A 23,283-nucleotide genomic window follows, 5' to 3' on the forward strand; every position below is an offset into this window, starting at 1 on the left:
ATACCAGAGTTCAAACTTAGTTAAATAACCAAGTAAGATGCATTGACAATTCCTCTGCACATTCACGCAACACTCGAGCTGATATTCCATCTAAACCTACAGCAGTGTTTGCATTTAAATTTTGCAATATACTAAGTACCTCTGAATTCTTAACTTCAATTCTCACATTAGTTATTTCTACAGGTACAAAGATATTCTCACAAGGGTGATAGACTTTTGAAAAGTGATCACTCAGTAACTCTACTATTACGTCTGAATTGGTCACCTCGATACCATCAGCACCCACTAAGGTTATCCTTCCAAAGTCATTCTTCCTTTTACTTGCCACATAGCAGAAGAACTCTTTGGGATTACCCTTGATCTCCTTGGCTAAGGTCTTCTCATAATCTGATTTAGCTTTTCTTACTATGCTGGTAACCTTCCTAACTTGAGCCTTGTACTGCTCATGGGTGTACTCATCGCCTTTCTCCTTGTAAATTCTGCATAACATTTTCTTTTTTTGCAGCTCAAGCTTGATACTACTACTCATCCATCTAACGCCTAACTTGTTTGTCTTCCTGACCATGGGGACACAATCTGATATTGCCTTCTTCGGATACCTGCTGATTTTATCCCATGCACTGCTAACATCTTTCCCCTGCAATATGTTCTGCCATGGTACTGCTGCAAACTCACTCCCAAGCTTGTTATAATCATCTAACCTGTACTTCTGTATATACCCCCTTCTTAAGAGAGAGAGAGAGAGATCCACAAATTTTGCAACCTCCCAATTCAATACCACATGATCGCTCTCACCAACTGGAGGTAACAAGGACACCTTACTTATGCATATATCCTCTGAACCAATGACCAGGTCCAACACTCTCACACCAGATGTCCCTTCAGTTATGTGCTGTTTCAAGTAATTATCTCGTAGAAGATGTATGAATTCCATTTCCACATGATATTTCCTCCTTCCAATTGATATCACCATAATTAAAATCCCACATAATAATCACTAACCCTGCACTCATTGCACTAATTTGCTGATGCATGAATTCAATATCACTCCCTATATCCCCTGGCCTATAGTAGCAACCAACTGTATATTTGGTTGTGTTGGTGACTATTTCACATGAGACCGCCTCAAATGTACTATCATTCACATATCTATCATCTTGGATAAAGGATTAAACTAAATTTACTATAGTCTAACCAAGTGGGAAAAACTTCCAACATCTTTCTCTAAATCCAGAGTAAATAAGGTAAGAACACCTTTTGGCAACTCGTATAGGTAAATATGACTTCTCCATTGCTTCCACCTTAGTATCACTACCTCTGGGTCTGGCTCCCACTGACGAGACCTTAATAAAGGTCGAAATCAGACTGTGTAGTGGCCCTTCCCTTAATGCGTAGCATTATACATGTCTGCAAGGAGATGTTCTTTGCATTATGGGAGATACTAAGACAAGGAGTGATGAGAGCTTGGTCCACCTTTACCATGAGTTGTCTCAGTCCTGAAGATACTTCGGGCACAAACTTTGTTTGCTTACACCTGGATAAAGGATTAAACTAAATTTACTATAGTGTAACCAAGTGGGAAAAAAAACTTCCAATATGCATGGGTCTTCAGTGATGAGTCTTCTGACTCCATGGAGATATCCATATAATAATAATAATAATGAGTCTTACCAAAATGCAAATTCAAATCTTAGGTTCTATAATAATAATAATCTTAACAAAATGCAAATTTAAATTTTAGGTTCTATATTGCAAGGAATAACTTCATTAAAAAGAGCACAAAGATTATTTTGGCACATCAAAATTTAGAATTCTCATGCAGAGGTGTCAGAGTTTTTCTTCAGAGAAATTGGGTTTTCATCAAACAAAACAGGCAAACCAGTCATAATACTCTAAGGAGATAGGATCAATCATCCTATCAGAACATTAATTAGGTTTCAAAGGTGGCATGTTATTTCGCTGTGACAGGCCATTGAGCCTAACATGCAAGGGAAAATAGGAATGAGAAAATTGAGAATTCTTTTTTCTTTGAGTGGTGACCACTGTTTTCACAAAAGTCAGAAAAAAAAAAATTGAAATTTCGCTGACTGTTAATTGCTTAACAGTCAGCAAAAGAGACTGCAAAGAAAACTTGATCCTGGTAATCATTTGTTTATAGCTGCATCATGGTTTAATTTGAGGATGTGCTTCTACAAATGAAAATAAATATCCCTCTATTCCAGAGGCATATGCTATTCATACATAGAAATTGAAATCAAAATTGAAGTTTATTAACACTGAAGTAGTACAAATGAAAATACAATATAATAGATGCAACAAGTATTTAGAACAATACAAGTGATAACAGTTGATAGTAAAAAGTATATATTCTAAAAAAATATCCTACAATTATTTTTCAGGTGGTAATATAGAGATTGATAGTTAAAGAAAAGACTTAGGAATAAAAACAGAAAATGGAAATAGATTAGGAGGAACTGTACAATGTGTGTAACCAAGGGTTGTAGCCATATTGGTTACTATAAAAATACAAATGTAGGCGATACAGTCACTAAAAATTAAATGTCAGACATTTAATCTATGAGAGTACACATATACATATAGAATATAATTGAGACAATTGGGATTGTTTCACCTGAGCTAAAGATAGCATTATTACGAAAATACCTCCATGGAGTAAAGAGACTCATTCTTGTAGGTTTCCAAAAATTCAACCATACCATACTATAAAATCATTCACTGCATGTTTGCTATACTCTCAGTTAAAGCATCCAAATGTCCTTCACTGTTCTTTGAAAAAGACCTATGTCTCAGCACCTTACACAATTTCAAGGATGTCACTGGTCTTCCCTTTGCTGCTCTATTTGGTATGCACCTCTCAACAACTAGGCTGATTTTATCACTCCCTCTGCTTCCTGTCAACCCAAATTACCATCCAACTACTTTTCCACATCCAAATTACCATTCAACTACTTTTCCATTCAAATCCTGAACATTTCTTCAATCTGCTTTCATAGTCAACATGCCAAAATTCCACATTTGTATACTTGACAAAGTTTCCTCATTCTTATGAAATTCAAGTGACCAGATCTGCACTAAGTGTGGTTTGATCAAGGCTCTGTACAATGGAAGCATAACATCTCTAGTTCTGTTATCTGTGTCTTCACTATTAATGAACTTGTGCCCAATGAATTGTTGAGCACAAGACTACCCAACAATTCATTTTGTAGTCTTGTGCCCTCCTCTACTCCAGTATAGCCCCCCAAATAAGTTACTGAGTTTTCCAAATCTGAAGTCCATTATAAAGTGACATTAACTTTGTATTCCATCTCTGAACTGATTTGCCATCCACATTTCCAGTCTGTTCAAATCTTGGAGAGCCACAAAACCACCTATCACCATTTCTAATAACTCTACAGCTTTGCTTGATTTGCAAAACATTCATTCACTATATCAACATTAACATGAAGATTAAATGGTAATGGTCCCAGTCAGGGATGGGAACCTGAAAAAAATAATGATTTGATTTTTGGCTGTTGAATAATTTTAGAAATATCATTTTTGGTTCTAATTTCAGTTTTATCATGTGTTCTGATGCAAGTTTTTTTTGTATTGATTTCAGTTTATGCATATCGGTTTTGATTGAGTTTCAGTTTTGATTCAGATTTTATAATTTTTTTTAAATATTTCCTTTTATTTATATGCTATTTGTTATGTATTATGAACTGATTCTGCATTCTCATTTGAAATAAAATAGTTATGCTACTAGACATGTTTATTAAAATCCAACAGACATGACTTTTGTATACGACAATTATTATATTATACCTTTAATTTTCTTTGCTGTCTGTTTCAGTAAACTCTTTCACATTATTTCCTCAACAGCTCAAAATCTACCTTATTGCATTGGTGTGCAGTTAGAATGACAACTTCAGATGGTGAGGTTTTGGGTTTGAAACTCAAACAGGGCACAGTTGTGGCAATACTGACATTGTTTGTTTACCAGGTGATTAGTTTCAAACTTTCAGCATGGGAAGGGATGGAGTGAGTCCTGAATGTAATGCATAAAATGCAGCATTGCATTCCACTCTTTGAGCAATAAAAGAGTGGAATGAAGTTGATGCAATTATAGGCATATTTCTCTGTTTCAGCTTCAACTGATATTTTATATCAATTTAAATTTGGATTCGAGTTTATTATTTTTTCGATTCCAGTCCAAATTTCAACTTTTCAAAACACATCAATTCAAGTTTTTTTTTTAAATCTAAGAAAATATCAATTTTATTGGTATATTGATTTGAATTTGACTTGGTTTCCCATCCCTGGTCCCAGTACCAAGCTCACGGGAATCCTGCTTGTAAACATCTTCCTTGATACTGCTTCCTTATACACAGAACTAATTGATATCTGTCAGCTAGCCAACTACTAAACTAATTCATCACCTAATTAAAACCCATTGTTGTTGTTGCTATTTAAATATTATTATTATGTAACACATCCAGGGAGTCCAACGACTCATCGAGGGAGAGTGTGCCAACAGCATCGAATGATTGATCCCCTTCCAACTACTAACTGCACTCGAACTTGCTTAACTTTTTGTGTGAGCCATTAGTAGCAGAGGCTCTACCAATTGACCAACCTTTGCTGGCATGCCTATCAAATGCTTTCTGAAAAATCCAAAAATATCATACTAAATGCATTGCTCCCATTGTAACCATACTATAAATGTGACCGCATACTAAGACATAACTGTCCATTAGCAAATCTAAGATGGTATCTATAAGGAATCTCAACCACATATGCTTATTCCTGTACAAGACCTACCATTTTTTTCCCCAAAAATTTTAACTTTTTAAATGATTTGGGAGTTAAAAAAATGGTCAGAATTTTGAATTCTATTAAAATTCTGTCATTTTGACAGAATTCAGTACCAGAGAAGAAAAGTGTTTTACATTTTCCCCTTTAAAGCCTGAAAGAAAAGTCCTCTTGCTACTGTTCCACATTCAACTCAATTTGATGAAAAATTTGTTAGAGCTTTAAATATAACATTTCTATTTAAAGGTCAAGTTTCTACGAATAACTGATGCAAAATTAAAGATGACATTTTTTATGGATTGACAACTTCTTCACTTCTGAATGATGATTCTGTTGATGACATAAATTTTAAGTGCACTGAAGGATCTACTTTCTGAATTCACATTTGGATTTCTTTCTTACTAACTTGGTTATCATCAGTGATGAATATTGGCAAACAGTTCTATCAGAAAGACATGCATGGAACAACTGGACTCACTCAGGTAAAACTTCAGTATCCTTCAGTAATCCAAGAAACCACGGATGCAGCTACGAGCAGAACTATGAACTTAATTAGATGTGAGTTTCCTCATAGGATGTAAACAGTAAATAACTTTGCATACATGTATGCAATTAGTATATCATTTGATTGTTTAAAGATACTTCTGACATTAGGATTATAAAATATATACCCGTTTACACAAGATTATTACTTAATTTGCCAAATATTTCAGTCTGAATATTACAGACCATCTTCAGTGGCTACATAGGAATAGTTTTAAAAAACAAGGTGGAACACGAACAATTGATCATTCACAAATAGAACAAGCCACGTGATGTCATATCGCTAAGTATTAAAAGAGTAAACATTTTTTATCAGAGTCATGATTATATTAAAGATATTAATTCAGAAATTCATGTAATAATCTTAAATAACATTAGACTAATATATATAAAAAAAAAAAAAATTAATGTCTTATTCTGATTAAACTTTCCCCAATTTTTGATACAGCTATACAGTCATTACGATTCAAGTTAGGATGTTGAAGTAAGGCCTCCACACTTTCTTCAAATAAATGTTCAAATTTATAGTGACATCTGTGTAGGAGGCAAGGCTTGGACCAAAGGATGTTGTGGCTTGTTTCTATTCCGTGCTGAGCTAATCCAGATTTCTCAGATTTGTTATGTTGAATGGATGATTGATGCTCTTGAATTCTTTTTTCTATAGAGTGTCCAGTTTGTCCAAAGTAGGAAAGATTAGAGTTACACGGAACTTAATACACACCAGGTAGAGACATAGTTGAGCATTTATCTTTAGAAGAAGGAAAATGGGTGGATAATTAGTTAATAGGTGTATAAGTGGCTATAGGTGTATAGGTGTATAAGAAGAAATCATATTTCTTCAGAATTCTTGAAAATGGTTCTGAAATCCTGGAAATATAAGGAATTGGAACTCGATGTATTGAATCTTTGCTGTTTTGTGTTGGATTGTAAGAATCGAAAAGATGTTGTGTACTCTTTTCGGAGAGGCCATTTAGTTTCACGTGATGTTTGTTGGTTGAAAGTTCTTTCTGCAATAGATGAGAAGTTGAACAATTAGTTTTGGCTCGTCGGATTAGACATTTAATGATTCCTGTTTTTTGACAAGGATGATGGGCAGATTCTTTGAGAATATAACGACCTGTGAAAGTTGGTTTTTTGTAAACTGTTGTTGTAAGAATACCTGAAGGTGAACGGATGAGGAGGACGTCTAAAAATGATAACTCGTTGTCTTTTTCAATCGCCATGGTAAACTTTATACGAGGATGATGATGCTTAAAAAGGAAGGTAAGGAGTCTCTGTTATGAGGCCATACAGCAAAGATGTCTTCTATATATCTAACCCACAAGGATGGTTGAGGCAATATAGATGAGAACAGGACTTCTTATAGATGTTCCAAATAAAAGTTGGCTAGAGCAGGAGAGAGTGGACTTCCCATGGCTGTTCCTTCCACTTGGTTGTAAAATTTGTTTTGACATAAGAAATATCCAGAGTGCATTATGAAATCAAATAACTCTTATATGATTTCGTAATAATTTTTATTACGAAATCTTTTATATTTATAATATGATTGAAAAAGACAACGAGTTATCATTTTTAGACATCCTCCTCATCCGTTCATCTTCAGGTATTCTTACAACAACAGTTTACAGAAAACCAACTTTCACAGGTCGTTATATTCTAAAGAATCTGCCCATCATCCTTGTCAAAAAACAGGAATCATTAAATGTCTAATCCGACGAGCCAAAACTAATTGTTTAACTTGTCATCTATTACAGAAAGAACTTTCAACTATCAAACATCACATGAAACTAAATGGCTTCTCCGAAAAGAGTACACAACATCTTTTCGATTCTTACAATCCAACACAAAACAGCAAAGATTCAATACATCGAGTTCCAATTACTTACATTTCTGCGATTTCAGAACCAATTTCAAGAATTCTGAAGAAATATGATTTAACAACCACTTATACACCTATTAACAAATTATCCACCCATTTTCCTTCTTCTAAAGATAAATGCTCAACTATGTCTCTACCTGGTGTGTATCAAGTTCCGTGTAAGTGTAATCTTTTCTACTTTGGACAAACTGGATGCTCTATAGAAAAAAGAATTCAAGAGCATCAATCATCCATTCAACACAACAAACCCGAGGAATCTGGATTAGCTCAGCATGGAATAGAAACAAGCCACAACATCCTTTGGTCCAAGACTCACCTCCTACACAGATGTCACTATAAATTTGAATGTTTATTTAAAGAAAGTGTGGAGGCCTTACTCCAGCATCCTAACTTGAATCATAATGACTGTATATCTGTATCAAAAATTTGGGAAAGTTTAATCAGGATAACACATTAATTTTTTTTTTCTATATTAGTCTACTGTTATTTAAGATTATTACATGAATTTCTGAATTAATATCTTTAATTTATTCATGACTCTGATAAAAAATGTTTACTCTTTTAATACTGAGCGATATGACATCACGTGGCTCGTTCTATTTGTGAATGATCAATTGTTTGTATTCCACCTTGTTTTTTAAAACTATTCCTATGTAGCCATTGAAGATGGTCTGTAATATTCAGACTGAAATATTTGACAAATTAAATAATATTCTTGTGTAAACATGTATATATTTTATAATTAGTATGTCAAACTTAAGTAATTTTCATTAATGAAAAACTAGAGGGTGATAGGGCAACTTTAAGCTCCTATTCGAATTTAGAAAGTCAACATTAATCAGATTCATCTGCTTTTGCATGAAGTTGAAATAAAAATGTTCAGTTTGTTACACAGTGTTGTTTAGATAAGTTTAAGTTTTGATGAAATACATGTTTATAATACTCTTGAAAAACATGAATATTATTAAATGCGAAGTTGAAAGGTGTATATCCACCATGCTAATTAGAATGTATTCGCTGGACTTTGGATTATTTTTGCAGAAAATATTAGTATAAAAATACTAACATAGTATATAAAAAAGTCATCATAATAAATGAAGAAAATAAACTTAAAAAGACATTAAAATTACTCTTGTATTAGAAATTATTAATTTTTTATACCATACTTCTTACAAAAATAAATCTTGAGGCAGTTAAAAGTGTTCTGTACAAACTTTTATTATATTAGCAACTGTACAGATATTTACAAGTCATTATTTTTATGATATGTGACCTGCAAACACAAAGAAATGTACTGATAGTATGCCCCTCAAATGATAGGAATGACATCACAGTAAGAATAGATGCCCTCTGTCCTAAGGCATGGATCAGACAGTTGGCCTTGGAATACAGAAGCATACGGTGGGTCACTTCAGCCACAGTATTAGGCTGTCGGTCAGATGATGCATGAGGAACTGTAAGGACTACATCAAGAGGAAAGATGCACAATAATATAATGTTAAAATAATAGCCTGCTGTAACATCTATACCCTGTTGAACCTTAAAACAACTACCTAGACTGGCTGTAATGGAGAATCACAAATTTTGAGAGAGCCCAGCAGACTTTCTTTTGTCTTGGAAGGCTGATGTTTATAGATGTCTGGAGTACAGTTTTGGGCAGCTCTGAGCATGATGGCACGAAACCTGTCTTATCCAGTTGTACTTCTTGCTGACAGCGTGGCAGTAAAGCACATCAGTTCAATTACCAGGATCTGGACAGATATCAGAGGTAAGGCAATAATTCTGTAAAGTCTGTTCAACTGTACAATATAAGCCTCTTGTGAAACATTACTCCATTACTATATAATGTACAGAAAACCGCAGCTGCCTGGAGTGGGAAAATTTAGGTAAACTTAGATATCTGTTTCGACTGTGTGGTATGCTACATTAGGATGCTCATTGTTAGATTTTGGGGAACCAGATTTACAAGGTGAGTGAGATTTTGATGGAAGTGGTGACTTGGACTGAGACATTGTCATTAATGGTGATCCTGCTGTTGATGAGTGGAAAGGGTGGCTACTAACAGAACAGAAGTTTTGTCTACTGTCAATCCTTTGAGGAGGTGGGGGTGGAGGAGCAAGATTTTCAACTTCTAGTTCTCCTAGTTTTTTACTGACTAGAGCTGCAACTTCTAAGTTGTTAAGTTTTTCCTCTGGAGGGAGATCAAATAATCTGTCCTAAAGAAGGAAAAGTAAATTTTAAAATTATACATAAATAAAAACACTTCTCTCTCTCTCTCTCTCTCATATATATATATATATATATATATATATATATATATATATATTACTGCAAATTATTTTAAAATATATGGTGTATTTCAGTATATCAAAAAAAAAAAAAAAATTGCTGGCAAAATGTTTATGTTCAGACATACAATTTAAGCTTGCTAATCAATTATTGATATCAAAAATTTATTTAATTTCATCCACCCCCTTGTCTTCTAATGTATTACATCTATTGAAATGCTACAATCATGAAATTTTGCTTTTGGAGCCAGTGTAGCTCAGTGGAAGTGGTGTTTGTCCTACAGAGTGGTAGTCCATCTGAAAAATGAGCTCAGTTCAATTCTAGTACCAACTAGAAGAACTTTTTCTAAGCCTTTCTTCGACTGCTTCCCAATTTAGTAGATATCTAGCATGGGAAAGCAACTTTTAGGTAAGTTAGTATGTAATAATGAAAATCTAGTAAGGTTGATTGTAAAAAGAAGGATGTTATTTGGTATGGTGACTCTTTCATAAAACATGCCATTGATGAGCAGATAATAACGTCAAGTTTTCCAGGAGTAAAAATTAAAAATATAATGCAAGTAATAGAAAAACAGAATAGAAAAGCAATGCAGGTTATAATTCTAGTAGGTACCAATGACTTAACTAGCAATAAATTCAGTATGAGAGATATGAAAAGGTTGTTGGAAGAAGCAAGAATGAAGAGTGAGAAAGTAAAAATCGTTAGTATATTATCTAGATATCATGGAAATGAATTACGAAGAAGAGCAATGATGGTGTTGTGTTGGAAAAAGTGCCAATTCACTTTTAATGAGTCATCCTATTTCCAACCCAACATAAGGCAACGTTAAAAGCCATGGATATGGACATGCTTATGCCTCCAGAAGAAAATATGCATCTTGGTAACTCAGAACTGTGTATAACCATTTTTCTAGTAGATATTAAGTAATTTTTGAGAAACCCATCATTTAAATAGATACTGTTTGTGGATTATTTAACAAAGGAAAATTATGTATAAATGCTGAAAGATGTATATAAGATGATATACGTATTGAGCCATGTCAAAAACAGTTCGGAGCTGTGGTGACCAATCGGCTGCCGCTATGTGCATGACGTAGTTACCAAGAGAGGGCGCTCACATTAACTATATAGGTTTCGGCACGGAATTCAATCTCTCTCTCAAGCTGGATACCAAAATAAAACTGCTCCTTTATCAACTGTTGATTCGATCCATTATTACTTACGCGTCCCCAGCCTGGAGTCACACCTCAAGTACAAATATCCTCAAACTACAGAAAGTGCAAAACAAATGTCTCCGCATGATATTAAACGCACCATGGTACGTCAGAAATGTCCAACTTCACCGGGATACAAATATCCCCTACATCTACTCTTTCCTGCAGTCTTCAGCAGTGAAGTTCTTCTCAGTGTCCTCTTCACATCCAAATGAATTAGTGCAACAAGCAGCCAATTATGATGAAACAGACTTCTCAAAATATAGGAGACCGAAGGCCATCCTACTTCCAAATGAAGATCTCTGAATCGCACCCACTCAGGCAGAGCTCTTAGCTCATAAATTTTTCCTCACACAGTAATCCTTATCAGATAGCAGGGAATAAAAAAGCATTTTGCTTCGCCCTTATAGTCAGCAACGTCTTGCATCTTGCAATCTCTCTCTCTTGTTTTTCTGTTCCTGGTTCCTGATCGAAGTCCTGAATAGCTGCGAAGCTTGCCGCCGTACTCAGCACCAACTTTCCCGGTTGCTGTACGTACCATGTCGAGTGTAGCCACGTCAAAGGAATGCTGCCAGAAAAAGCCGTTGGTTAGCCATGCCAACGTATAAATCAGCGAAGAGGTGAACCTCTTTCGAAAGGAATAGAAGTATGTTGCAGATGCCATAAGAAATATACGGTGAGGAAACCCGGAAGTCTAATTAAGGAAGTCCCAATAACTACCAGAAAAGCAAGAACGGTAAGGTGCAAGCTTTCGTATTAAATTTGAATAATAACCAAAGAGGGTGTAAGAAACAGAACATTAAGAAGCTCCATATAGTCAACTTCCATTTTGTGTCTAAAGAACTGTATTTCTTTTGGACATTCTGTCTACGTCTAAGGAGCAAGTGACACCCTAAGCTTAAGCTGAGAACCAAGGTTTCGGACTGTTTATGTTGGAAGAAACATTTATGTCATTGAGTTAAACTTAAATTTGAATATTAACTGAATTTTGGGGGAGGATAAAGCATGAACATAAGAGAGAATATTGTCTCATGTGAATTTTGCAAGACGGAGTATGTCTGATATGCTCCATACTAGGATTATAGAATGTATCTATGTATATGTGATATTCCTATATATGGGAACTGAGCATTCTGTAAGATTTAACCAAGCCTGAACGTAGTTATACAAAGAAGAGTAAGAGATTGATAGTATAAGAGTTTAGAGTAAACCTTTTGGATATACATTAACTTAAAAAGGGGGGGAGGAAGTTCAGGCTCCTTAGAATTTGAATTTCTAAACTAAAGTGTATATATGTATTTGTCTAAATAAATGTATTTCTTTAATTTAAACCACATGAGTCTGTCACTGTTCTGAGAATTGAGTTACTACTTGTTAAATTTCAGACCATGCATAATTAGTAGGGGAATCCATTAGCAACTAAAAAAGGGGGACCACGACTGCAAACCACTTGATCCCTATATTGTTTTCAGTAGTTTTAAATTGTGTGTCAGAATTCGGTTGCCGGCTGGCGCAGTCAACTTAAAAGAATATAAATTTGTCGGCAACGGAATAGCTGAGAACAAGTAAGATAAGGAAATAATATAACTAATAATAATAGAGAAGTACCCAAAATAACAATGGCAAATGATTCAATGTGTAGGCTGTGTAGAAGGGATGGATGCGAGTTTTTGGATACATGGAGTGAGTTTCAAGGAAGATTGGATTTGTATAAGAGGGACAGCCTACACTTGAATGCATTTGGCATCAGGAGTCTTGACAAATTATTAATTGATATGAGATCTAACACAGAGAGTCAGGGAAACAATTCTGATGGGAGGAATCGTGAAAAAGGTGTAATAGCAACAATGTTAGGTAACTGTGTTAATGATGGAAATGGTTATTATTATGGTAATGATTATGAAAAGAGAACAATTCTGTGTTCATCCGGTTTGGATCTATCAAGTGTGTAAAGATGTCTGCATAAATAAGGAACTAGGTAAGAACAGAGATTTGCAAGTTGTTGCATTGTGTCATGCAGACCACAGACAAGAGTATACAAAAGAGCATGCCAGTAACTTATTATGTCTGTACACAAATGCTAGGCCCTCATATTGTAGGCATTATTGAAACCTGGCTATCAGAAACAGATATACTAAGTGGTATCAAGTGCAAAGGATACAATATTTTCAGGAAGGACAGAAAGGATAGGAGAGGCTAATGACATCAGATGACTTGAATCCAGTTAGAGTTGAGACCTATGACTACAATACTAGTAATAGTTTTTTATGTGGCAGTGAATTTGAAGCCATCTAGCAGGAGGTGGAGTCTAACAAGATCAAATACATAGTTGGGTGTTGTTATAGACCTGGTGGATTGGTTACTAGTGACGAAGAAATGCATCACCAAATAAATACAATGGGTGATGGGTGTAAAAGGAGTAATCGTAATGGGGGACTTTGATTATCCAAACAATGTTTGGGTAGCTGTGAAATTGCATGAGAAGAATGAAACTGAACATACTGAGCTGTTGCGAGGCAAGCAGCATGTGACAGAAGGAATTCATGGTAAAAGATTGTTAGATTTGATTATAGTGTCAGAGGCTATTCAGGTAAAGACATAAGTATTCTTAATTGGTGACAGTGATCATGCAGTATTCACTTGGGAAGTGCCTAAGTTTATGAATGTTCCATTTAGAAAAGGTTACATGCTGAACTACAAAGAAGCAGGAAATTATGACTACCTGAGGAGTATTATGCTGGATTCTGCTCCATGTTATCAGTTGTTGGATGGGAAGGATATCGACAGCATGTGGGAAGTGTTTAAAAAATACTTAAGTGATGTGATATCAGAATGTGTCCCTAGAGTTTGAAGGAAGTCATTTTGCCTCTTTATAAGGCCTCGATTAGACTTCACTTGGCCTACTGGCACAGGTCTGGTCTCCTAGTTTCCATGGTGATCCTGATAGAGTGGAGTACTGATTATCAGGATTGTAAGATACTAATTATGAAGCCAGATTGAGAATCTGTAGGCTGCAGACACTAACAAACAAGAAAAAGAGGGATGATATGATTGATAGTTATAAACTTCTGAAAGGGTTATACAGAATTTCAGTAAATGGAATTTTTCATTTTATAGATGATGGGAAAGGATGTGTGGGTATCCTTGGAAGTTAAGAATGAATGCTATCAAGAAGGAAGTGAAATCTTGATTTTTATCTCATAGAATGGTGCATGATTGGAATGGATTGCTGTTGGATGTTGTGTGTGCAAGTAGCGTGAATAAATTCAAGAAGAGGTATGACAGCTCGTGCAAATAGTATGGTCTTCCTCGATGAGTTCTTGACTCCCTGAGGTCTTCTCTCTTAATAATAATAATAATAATAATAATCTAATATATGTGTGTATAGTCCTTATCAATCTTATGGTTGTGGTTTCCCGTTGCCTTTCTTGCCCTACAGTAAGTATTTTATGACTGTAAGCATGTGTTCACTGGAGCAGTTTGCCTGTTTAGAGGGATGAAAAACCTGAGTTTTCAGGAGAAAACCCTCCACCTGCGTATGAGACTAGCTAACTCACCTTTAGTTGAAAAGACGTGATAAAGGTTCCTCATATATGCTAATATATGAGGAACCTAATATATGCTAGAGGCTAAACCTATTAAATAGTTGGCTATAACTGGAAAAGTCATAACTCTAAGAGTGGCTAACTTGTTCATGTTATTATGTTACAATGTTATAGTTAATATAATTATTATTATTCAGGATCTCCTTGGAGTAATAATCATGGGAGGCCCATCTTAAACAACACAAAATCTACCATAAAATCACTTAAATTCATTCACCATTTGTACTCTCACTACCTTATCAGGTTATTATGCATTCCACAGTCTAACCACATTTCATGCAATAAAGCCACTCTTCACCTTCTTACTTACCATTTCCATTCATAATTTCCAGGGATGGCTTTTTGTCCATTATCCTTCCTCCTGTTCTACCATATCAAAGAACTCTTTGGTGTCAACTCCGTATCTACCTCTCAACAGTTTAAATGTCTTAATCATATTACCTCTCCTTCTTCTCTACGAAACTCTGTGGTCTGCATGCCTTCAGTCCATCCTCACAGCTAACATCTACAGTCCTGATATCATTATTGTTATCTCCCTCTGCTCCTTTTCCAAGGCTAATTTATCCCTTTCAAATCCTGGTGACCAAATCTGAGCAAAATGATACAATCCAATACAATGGAACCACCACTTTTCTATCTCTCTGGTCACCATTCTTCTCAGTTGCAGCTATCCTCTAGGTTACCTTCACTATCTTGGTCTCCTAAACTTTTCAAGTTTGTATCAATCACCACCCCAAGGAGCCTTGTCTCCTCCACTTTCTCTAGTATATTTCCTACAATAGAGTATGCAGCCTTCTATTGATGGATTCCATATTTCAAGACCTTACATTTAGTTGCATTAAACTGATACTCCCATTCATTTCTTTATCTATCCAGCTTACTGAATTTCTCCTGAAGGGCTACCACATTTTTACTATTGCTATAACAACTCAACTTCACATCATCTGCAAATTAGAATATCTCCCTGCAATCCATTGACAATGTGAATACAGGTTCCAATGCTGAGTCCTGTGAAACCCCACTTGTAACCTTCTGCTTCCTTGATAGTGCTCCCTCATATAAAATTCTCTAATAACCATCAGACAGCCAATCCCCAAACCAATTCACTAACCCGATGCATAGACCTATATGCTGTAACTTAAATTTCAGCTTATCATGTGGCATCCTGTCTTGCCTTTATAAAATGAACAAAAAAAAAGCATATGCCTTTTCCCTCATTAACTGCTCTTGTTACTTCATTACAAAAAGCAATTAGATCACTAAAACAAGAGCGTCTTTAACAAATCCATGCGGACAATCACAGATAACATTGTTCTCATTTACCTAATGCTGTATACATTAACTTCTCACTAATTTCTTCAAAATTTTAACAACCACAGAGGAAATACAAATTGGACTGTAGTTTGACACTTCCATTCTACCATAATCCTTATGCAATGGCATTATCTTACCCTCCTTCCACTCCTTGAGCACTTTTCCCGTAGCCAGACTCTAATTGAAAAGCAAAGTTAAAGAGCTGTCAGTTTCTAAAGCACATGGTGAAATCCTATTGCCTTATTGATGTCCAGAGTAGTTGATCCTCATTTAACATCACTAATTCGTTCTGGGAAAAGTGATGTTAATCAATAGTGACGTTAAATGAATTACATGTTTAATGGGATTTTAGGTAATCTGTTTCAGAAACCCAGAGGTAAACATTTATTGCCCCCAAAACTATTAATTTAAGGTTTTAAATGTTTTTAAGTTCATAACTAATGTTTTTATGCATATTAATTAATATGTATTACACATACAAATTGAATAATAAATAAATAATAACAATAAAAAGCTGTATTTATCTTGGTCTTGTACATGCTAAGCTGGAGGTGATGAAGAGGCAAAGAGACAAGGAGAAGGATAAGTGTTGGGATTGGAAAAGGTTTAGCCTCATGGAAGCATCACATGAGTATCACATCAGTGATGCATGACAGTAAATGGAGTGGGTGATGAAGAACAAACAAATGTCGGTCAATGGAAGCCTTAATGCTAAACAAAAAGATATAAACCGAACATAAACTGAACTGAACTACCCTCCTCTGGCACTTCCAAACCATGAACACTCCCCATTCCTCTAGTAATAAAACCTTTTTTTTTTCCAGTATGAAATACCTCAATAAAGTGTTCCTTAACAACTCCGCTATGTCTTCTGCATCAGTCATTGTACTCCCATTTTTGGCTAACATTATTTGTACACAATCATTTCTGCCCTACTATGGCAACATAACAAAAGAATTCCTTTGGATTTTCTTTGGATCTAAGGACTAATCTCTTCTTGTATTTAGGTTTTGCCTTTCTTACCATGATCATCAGTTTTCTGGTATGAGGCTTATATTCCTCATACAACTGCTATCCACCCTTCTCTTTATACTCTTTCTAGAATCTCTTTTCAGCTGCAGTTCCCATTTGATATTGTCAGTCATAGACTTTACAACAAATCATGCTCTGTTTTTCACCTAAGGCATACAATTTATATTTTGTGCTTCCAAGAGTCTTCCATCCATGGAACTGGTCCTAGCTGATTTCTAAGATTATTATAATTACCTACCTTATGATTTCATATAAGTTCCTTTCTTTTTGATACTTCTGCATGTCTATTTATTCCCTTAGTCAAAAAACATAGTCACTCTCTCCAGCTGGGAGCAGGAATGACATTTCAGTTCTTCTGATGCTAGGATCACATCTACACTCCTCTTGAGCCTTGTGTTTCATCTGCTATATGCTATCTAAGGCAACTCCCCCTCCCCCCCACGAAGAATTCAACTGGTAACCAGTTCCACTCATTCACCACTCTTCAATCAAAAAATCTAGTCCTGACACCACTGCTCTCTACACTCTTGCTCAGTTTCCAAGGATGGCCCCTAGTTCTCCTACTGCTAGAGCTGTTCTGAAAAATTTCCTCTTTATTAATCTTGTAAAAAACCCTTCAGTAATTTGTGTCTCAATTATATCATCCCTTTTTCATCTGTCAACCAATTTCTGTAACCCACAAATCTTCAAGCTGTTCTCGTAAGGTTCATTCCATAGACCTGATACCATCTTGGTCACTCACCACTGAATTCTTTCTGCCTCCTCCTCCTCCTCATCCCCCAAGAAACTCAGATGACCAGATCTACATGTAGCAGTGAAGACAGGGTCTTATCAAGGCTCTACAAAGAGGTACAATAACCTAGTTAACTCTGTTTGTCAGGGTATTCTTCAGTAACCAAGTAATTCGATGATCTGCTTTAGCCAGTTTTGCAATATGCCCTCTAAACTTTCACTTTGCTACATCAGTCTTGGAACCTACTTTATGCAATGGAGCTATTTTCCCCTCTTTCCATCTCCTTGGGACTAACCCAAATTGAGAATTAGATTAAACAATGTGGTCAGAGGCACTGCCAATTCCTTAGCACCTTTTCGTAAAACTCGAGTTGGTATACCATCTAATCCCAGTTGTATTCACATCAAAGTCCTGTAATATGCTTTGCACCTCTAGTTCATTTACCTCAGTTTCCATGTAAGCCTTTGCCTCTTTTGTTATTGCAATGTCTCCATCTGGATGATATATTCTTGCAAAATATTCACTTAGCAATTCTGTTATTTTTCCTGATTCAGTTATCTTCCTACCATCAGCATTCATTAAAATTATTCTGCCATAAACATTCTTCCTTTTACTTGCAACATACAAAGAACTCTTTGGGATCATCTCTGCATTGCTAATTTCCTTTCATACTCTGCTTTCGCCTTTCTTATCACACTGTTTACCCTTCTGGCCTGTGCTTTTACTGCCCATGTGCCTACTGCATTGTTAATTTCCTTTCATACTCTGCTTTCGCCTTTCTTATCACACTGTTTACTCTTCTGACCTGTGCTTTTACTGCCCATGTGCCTACTGGTCACCTTTCTCCTTAAATTTCCTTCTAAAATTTTTTTTATTTTGTAGCTACAACTTAATGATGAATTCACCCACACCTATTTGATTTATTCTCTTGACTTTAGGTATGCAGTCTGTTATTACTTCCCTCAAACACTCCTTTACCACTTTCCATGCACTATCGACACTATGTAAAACTTGCAGTTTTACATAGTGTAAAACTGCAATTGTAATTCCACTTGTAAACGAACATTCCACACATTTAATTAATATTATTATGTAATCGTTTTGCATTAATATTTCTATTGCAAGACCATACGATCACTCTCACCAGTTAGTAGCAATATGGTCACATTGGTTATGGACAAATTTTCTGATGCAATTACTAGATCTAACACTTTCAAACCCCTAGTACATTCCTCAGGTAATTATTCCTTAGTAGCTGCATAAATTCTATTTCTTTCATCTTACATATCCTCTCCTCCTTCCAATCTATGTTCCCATAGTTGAAATCTCCCATAATAATTACATGGCCTCTACTTATTGAGCTTATATGCTGATTGACACTATCCCTATCATCCTTTACATTGCTCGGTCTATAGCAGCATTCAAGTGTATATTTTGTTCTGCTGGCCTCCATCTCACACCAGATGGTCTCAAATGTGCTATTTTCACTGGTCTGCAGTTGAACTTCTACTCTCTCTCTTTGGTTGCAGTTCATTGGCTATCATCAATAATACTCCTCCTCCTGTTCTTTTCTCTCTATCCTTCCTGAACACACTATATCCTTCACATTCTATCACACTAACTATATCATCTAGCCAGCCTGGCTGGCCAAGTGGTTAGCGTATCCGCTCTCCAGCCATAAAGGATGGGAGTTCGAATCCCACCGTGGGCATGGATGTTTGTGATTGTCTATGGAAAAACTAGTGGTGGTGGTTGGCAGTAAATGGCGTTGGTGTAGTTGAGGTCAGTTGGTGGATTGAGTGGTGGAGACAGGTGCCCTCCCTCGATGAGTCTTTGGACTCCCTGGAGGTGTCAAATAATAATAATAATAATCTTCTGTCAGCCATGTCTCAATAATGCCAATAACCTTTTTCCAGGATGAGCTAACCAATACCAACCCCCCCCCCTTGTTCTGAATGCTCTTGGCATTGGTGTACATAAAGTGCAAATGCCCATTAGTCCCATGGCTTTCCTGATGCTTTATACTAACTATCCCATTCTGGTTTGTTACCCATGGTACCGACTTACTCATTTTATGCACATTCTTACACTTAACTGCCTCACTGTCATCTGTTTTCTCACCCAACAGTCCCCCCCCCCTCCTTCCCAAAGCTCTAGTTTCCCTGATTTTGTACATCCACTTTCACTTCATTCAACAACACTTTATCGAGACTCTGAACACCAAACCCATTCAGATGCAAACTATCTTTCTTGTCCTTTCACACATCATACTCACTACACACATCCACAAACTCCACACCACTCCTCCTGCATAACTTCCACATTGAGTCATTGACTATTATGGCCCTCTGCAGCTCGACTCTGTGATACTGCAGCACAGACTCACTATTATCTCTCACTCTTTTCTTTTGCTACTTTCAGTAACTCTTTCATGTCCTCCCTCATACCGTACTTTTCTCCTTTCAAATTATTCATTCCAGCCAAAACAAACAACTCTTTTACTTTACTCTTTTGCACTCTAATAGCCTTGCTAACAGTGTTAATTTTTGCACCTGGGAAGCACGATTTTGTCACTCTCTTGCCAATCACACCTCTTATGATAGAATTGTTGTAAAAGACCATCTCCTTAATTTTTCCTTCTCTCTTATCCAAAGTTTATCTTATCTTCAGTTTTATTTATTTATTTGTATGACATAAATAGCAAAACATGCAGTACAATTCGCTGTCATTTTAAAAGCAAATAAAATTTAAAGTCATTTTAATCTAGCTCGGGGTGTAATCTAGCTCACCTCCTCGTGTTACACCCTGGGTAACGTTAATTGAGCTAGAATGATTGGCAGCCAGTCTATCACATAGTTCTCTTGGCTAAGGCATGCAGTCAAACAATACTGATTTAGAATTGAAATCACCCGTGATGATGTTTCTTTGTATTTTTCATTAGTTCTTTTAATTTATCATAAAATTGCTTGATCTCGGTATCATTCTTGTCAGCAGTAGGGGCATAGACCTGTATAAGATTGATATCTAATGGTTGACCTTTCAGTTTTATTAACACCATCCTATCTAAGTAGGGGATGAAGGTGAACAGTGACTTACTGGCATCTTTGTTTAATATTATTCTGATTCCATTTTGATGACTATATTCACTACTTCCAGAGTGGTACATTATCATGTCATCAACTTGAGTTTTGCCTGATCCTGGCCACCTAACTTCGGTCATTCCTAAAATCCCAATTACAAGTCTTTTAATTTCTTAGATGGCATTTTCTTAACTTACCTGCTTCATAGAGAGTTCTGGCATTCCAGGTTCCTAGTTTTGAGCACAGGATGTGATAGGAAATTAAAAATTCCTAAATGGATTTTATAGAACAGACAATGAAGAAATATTTCATTGTCTATTCTATAAAAACGTATGTGACAGGAAGGATGAGAAGGTTTAATTCCCTTGGAGTCGAATACAAATGTGCTAAGCAAGGATATAAGGAGAATATTTTTTCCTTGGAGAGTGGTGAATGAATGGAATAGGTTTCCAGAGGACAGGCAGTGCATGAATAATGGATAGTGTGAACTTCTAATGATGCTTGGGACAACTCTATGGAGTTGCCTAGTGAAATTCTTCACCAGGCAACTTTACTATTATTATGAAAATTAGTATTCAGAATAATTTTTAAAATTTCTCATTTCACTTGGTCAATCAATAAATTTCAATAGCAAAATTATCCTCATCATTATATCCCGATAAATATATACTACATATGCATAACTACAGATGCATTACTAACTTCATCTGCATTCCTAGATTTTGAATTTTCTTTGGGTCTTTTTCTTGCTATTGTAGCATCGAATACTACATTTTGCTAGCCTTTGCTCCCTATTCTTCTTAAGTAATAATATCACCTTTTGATTAGTTCTGCTAACACATTCTTGAATGAATATGATGTTAGGTTCTTTCTATCTTCATTCATAATATGACTGTCATCTATTCACTCCTATGGCAAAACACAATTATGGCTCTAGTATATATGATGATGGTCTGAAAGTTCTCAGCCTAACAATGAAAAAACAAATTTATAATTTCAAAATTATTTTTAGTTTTCAACATAATCTCCCTTAAGACTAATACATTTATTCCAGCAATGCTCCAGCACCATTATCCCGTCCTTGTAGTGGTTCTCAGTAAGATCTGCAAAATACCCCTCTACAGCTGCAATCACCTCTTGATTCGAAGAAAAACGCTGACTAGTGAGGAAGAGTTTTAGTTTTGGGAAGAGATATAAGTCAGAGGGAGCCAAATCGGGGGAATAGGGTGGATGTTCCAACAACTCATAGTGCAGATCACTTAATTTTTCCATTGCCAAAATACCTTTAAAGGCAGGTGCATTGTCCTGATGAAAGATGATTTTTTAATTCTGCAAACCGGGTCTTTTCTCACAAATTTTTTCATCTAGTCTAGTTAACAGATCGGAATAATATTCCCTGGTTATTGTTTTACCCTTTTCAAGATAATTAATAAACAAAATGCCTTTAGCATCCCAAAATACAGATGTCATGACCTTTTCTGCTGATGGAACCGACTTTGTCTTCTTTGGCACTGAACAACCAGCTTCTGTCCACTGTTTTGACTGCTGTTTGGATCCTGGTGTGTAATGGTGAATCCAAGTCTCATCCATAGTAATCAATCAATGCACAAAATCAGTTTTATTCTTGTTAAAACGCTCCAAGCACCGTTCAGAGATTTTCATGCAAGTGCGTTTTTGATCTGCTGTAAGCAAGCGCGGCACCCACCTTGCACACAAAACTTTTTCATTCGCAATTCTTTGTGCAAAATATATCCTACACGTTCTTTTGAAATGCCTAGAGTCTCAGCAATTTCACACACTTTGACTTGCCGATCATCCAAAACCATATTGTGCACTTGATCAATGATTTCTGGTGTTACACTTTTTGGATGTCCTTCACGTGGATCATCTTCAAAGCTGGTACGGCCACGTTTAAACTTGGCAGTCCATTTCTTAATTGTTGAAAATGAAGGAGAAGAGTGCCCATAAACTTTTATGAACTTTGAATGAATTTCGTTTGGCATTAAACCTTCTTTTACAAAGAATTTTATAACTGCACAATACTCAATTTTATCCATTTCAAGGGATACAGACAGCACTTTTGCTTCAGACAGCTGTATAAAACAAACAACTTGATAGAATGATTTACAATTTCACATGGATGCTTATGACAGATGTACCAACTTAGAAAAAAAATCATGCCGATAGTGTTGCTATCTATGGTCGAGGTTGGAAATTTTCGGACCACCCTTGTATATGCCAAAAAACAGCTCTAGTTAAAGTACTGTGATAATTAATGTGATATACAAGAATTCTGTTAAGGAATGCACTTCATTATTATTATTTTTTTTTTTTTTGATGATTGTATGCAATAGTTCCATTACTTCTTTATTTTATGGAGAAGTTGCCCTTTCACAATGACTCTCATTCTCAGTCTGGTATTTTGTGCCTTACTTGGTAATAAAAAAAAGCCAGGTGTTGAATTTTTTGATTTTTATTTTTTTGAGCCCTACATGTAGAGACACACACACACAATATAAAAATAAGTACAAAACTTACTTCATTTTTACTATAGCGTATATGTTTAGCCCATCCCCAGGATCTCTTCTCTGCTGCAACATCACCACTGGAGGCACTGTAGGTAGGATTGGAGAAAGTAAGAGTGTGATCAATGTCTTGACCTCGGCGTTTCCTGATAGACAAGAGAATATCAATTATATGCAATAATTTCTGAGTAAACAGACTAGTTCATGCATTTTGATAACAACTGCTACGTTTACTTACCTTAAATGTATTACAGAAAT

The 23,283-nt window shown here is 35.8% G+C and overlaps 1 protein-coding gene across 1 annotated transcript in view; it reads right to left on the bottom strand.

Annotated features, from left to right (window-relative positions):
* Positions 1-8,427: 8,427 nt before the first annotated feature.
* LOC150092820 (low-density lipoprotein receptor-related protein 4-like) overlaps positions 8,428-23,283 on the bottom strand; it is a 1,164,745-nt gene continuing 1,149,889 nt past the window's right edge. Inside the window, exons 36-37 of the mRNA XM_090414290.1 lie at positions 23,039-23,171; positions 8,428-9,450 (exon numbers count right to left, since the gene is read on the bottom strand). Coding sequence (XP_090270416.1) covers positions 9,127-9,450; positions 23,039-23,171 — 457 coding nt within the window. The 3' untranslated portion in view covers positions 8,428-9,126. The remainder of the gene's footprint in view (positions 9,451-23,038; positions 23,172-23,283) is intronic.

The sequence above is a fragment of the Typopeltis vanoorti genome, chromosome 25, assembly GCF_054136105.1.
Source record: "Typopeltis vanoorti isolate ZY-2024b chromosome 25, IOZ_Tvanoo_1.0, whole genome shotgun sequence".
Classification (NCBI taxonomy): domain Eukaryota; kingdom Metazoa; phylum Arthropoda; class Arachnida; order Uropygi; family Thelyphonidae; genus Typopeltis; species Typopeltis vanoorti.